At 47.0% G+C, this 2613-nt stretch overlaps 1 protein-coding gene across 1 annotated transcript; it reads right to left on the reverse strand.

The window, feature by feature from the left end:
• Positions 1-398: 398 nt before the first annotated feature.
• LOC122062083 (aspartyl protease AED3-like) lies at positions 399-2151 on the reverse strand. Its single transcript, XM_042625725.1, has one exon. The coding sequence runs from the start codon at positions 2050-2052 to the stop codon at positions 736-738; it is 1317 nt and encodes a 438-aa protein (XP_042481659.1). The 5' UTR covers positions 2053-2151; the 3' UTR covers positions 399-735.
• Positions 2152-2613: the final 462 nt, after the last annotated feature.

Genomic DNA, 2613 nt, shown 5'->3' on the forward strand with positions numbered 1-2613 from the left:
TCTATCATCAATGGAAGTTACATAATGGTTTTAAAACCACCACTAGCAACATCCATCTACTGATGTGGCAATGTTTAAGTTGTCAAACATTTGTCTCTTTTATTTTCTTAAATCTCTCTATCCGCCTTTTAAATGAGTGTAAGTAGGACCAGTAAGTAAGACCGATGTTGACACTTGAAGCGTAAATGTAAGTGAATATACGTGCAAAGGATCTGAATTCATCCGATTTGTGTAATCTTGGTCATTTATAATTAGAAGAAAAAAAATGGAGAAATATATATATATATATATAGAGAGAGAGAGAGAGAGAGAGAGAGAGAGAGAGAGAGAGAGAGAGAGAGAGAGAGAGACCTTGAATTAAAAGTGTAGTAGTACAACACAATTTGATATATCCCTAGTTCATTCTTAAGCAATCTTCTAGTCCATACTTTATTCTTTCCCTTTAAGATAATCATACTCATCATATCCTTAAAAAAAAAGTAAACATTGACTAAATAAAGATAATAAGACTCTACAACAACCCCCCTCTCGCCCACACACACACACACAAAAAGCATCCACTAGGAGATTTTATTTCTCAATAACCAAACCCAGCCCCCCACCCCAAAAAAAAAAAAAAAAAACTACACTAACAATCAAACCACCCCTGCCCCATCTTGTCTCCCCCACCGACACATATCCTCAAAACAAGAAAAAACCAAAACTAGCTCACAAGTCTCACAGCCTCTCTCTCTCTTAACGGGTACAGGGTTCACGTGCCACCCCTAACCTCGAGTTGGGCACATCGTAAAGTACCCTATGGTTCTGCTGCTGCATGTTCGCTATCACATTCAGCACCGAATTCACATTATCCGGCGAACCCGCCATGGCCAAGCAAGTTATACTCCCGGCCGTACTGTGTATCAAAAAGTTCTCTGGCGGCATTGTCACGTTCATTCCCGTAAAATGGAATGTTATCTTCGGCGACACCACCTGCTGCGAATAACAGGTGTCGAACCCACCCAATGCCGACACCGGTCCGGCCTTGACCCGTCGCCGGAACTCGTCTCTCACTGCAATGTAGGCTGGTTGGACCAGCCGGGTGAACACTGTGCCAGAGTCGAAGACGGTTCCGGCACCGGTGGTTGGGTTGAACCCCAATGCGCTTTGTGGGATGGTGACTTGCCGGCGGCCAACACTGATGCCAATCATGTTGACGTAGTAGAGGGAGGACCTTCTTGGGTTGGTGAGAAGAGGGGTGAATTTAATTCGTTGTGGTTGAGAAACCGGTCCGAGCCGGAGTGAACCCGAAAAGTTGGTGGATCGGAAGTCGGGTAAGCAGTAGGAGAAGGTGGATTGGTAAAGGGATTTGGTTTGAGAAAGAAGTGACATGGGGCCCCGCCCGAGTCCGAGCAAGCCCTGAGGCGGCACTGGATTTCCGGCGGCTGCTTTAATGCAGCCGAATGAGTAGTTGGGGACGGGGTCTTGGGCAAGGGCTAACGTGTCTTGCGTGACGGTGGCGGCGATGGTGGCGGAGCCGTATGTGAGGTTAAAAGAGCAAGCGGCGCCACCACAAGTCGGGTTTGGAACCTGCTTGCATTGCGGGGCGGAGCATCCAACGGGTTTGTAAGTTGTTGACTTGGCAGTGTTAAAGACGCTGGAAGAACATCCTACACAGCCGGTGCATGGTACCCATGCAACATCACTGCTTGTGTCCATAGCCACAAACATGGGCTGGGCCGGGGTTCCAAAGTTGGCCCGGACAATGTAGGTTGGGCTTTGGATTATCTGCCGGCCGGAGGCAATTGGGACCATCGATCTCCGACCAACGGCGAGATTGGAGAGAAAAAGGAGCCGAGCTTCGTCTTTCGCGGCCATGTCGAGGATGGTTTGTTCCCAAGAAAGGGCTTTTTTGGGCCGGAAAGGGGAGCATGGGCTGTAGATGTGCATGACCTCAAGGGTGGAGCTATGGTCGGAGGAGCCACAATTAAGGGTGTACCCTTGAGAAGGGTAGAGGCAGAGAAGGGATACTAGGAGGGAGAGGAGTAGAGGGAGTGGTTGAGTTTTCCTCATGATTGGAGGTTGTAGGGAATGAGGGAGGAGTGTTTTACCTTATTGAGGGGAAGGAGTGTGAATTTATAGTGGGTGAGTGAGAGAATGGATGATAGTGGAGTAGTGGAAATGTAGTGTGAGGATAACACAGATTGTATTCTATTTGCTTTAATTTGGAGGAAGGCTATGAGAGTCTCATGGGATTGTCCTTTCCTTTACAGGAATGTGATATTTTATTAAGTGGGAGGCAATGCCAGGGCTTCTAGAATGATGTGGGCTAGATTACTTGCCTTGCGTTTAATGATATACAGTCCCCCCCCCCTCTCTCTCTCTCTCTCTCTCTCTCTCTCTCTCTCTCTCTCTCTCTCCTTGAGAGGTGTGGTGGTGGTGGGGATACTGATAGAATTAGGAGTTGATGAGAATCTCAGTGAAGAAATTAGAAGAAATTAATTATAAGTTGGGTTTAATATAAAGAGAGAGAGAGAGAGAGAGAGAGAGAGAGAGAGTTCTTGTAGTGGGACTAGTAGCCCCACAAGCTTGTCAGTGAGCAATTGATGTGATATTTTATTAAGTGGTGGGTGG

The sequence above is a fragment of the Macadamia integrifolia genome, chromosome 14, assembly GCF_013358625.1.
Source record: "Macadamia integrifolia cultivar HAES 741 chromosome 14, SCU_Mint_v3, whole genome shotgun sequence".
Lineage (NCBI taxonomy): Eukaryota > Viridiplantae > Streptophyta > Magnoliopsida > Proteales > Proteaceae > Macadamia > Macadamia integrifolia.

Bases quoted from the DNA above. Each gene is read 5' to 3' on its own strand.
- LOC122062083 (XM_042625725.1), bottom strand. From the start codon at position 2,052: ATGAGGAAAACTCAACCACTCCCTCTACTCCTCTCCCTCCTAGTATCC.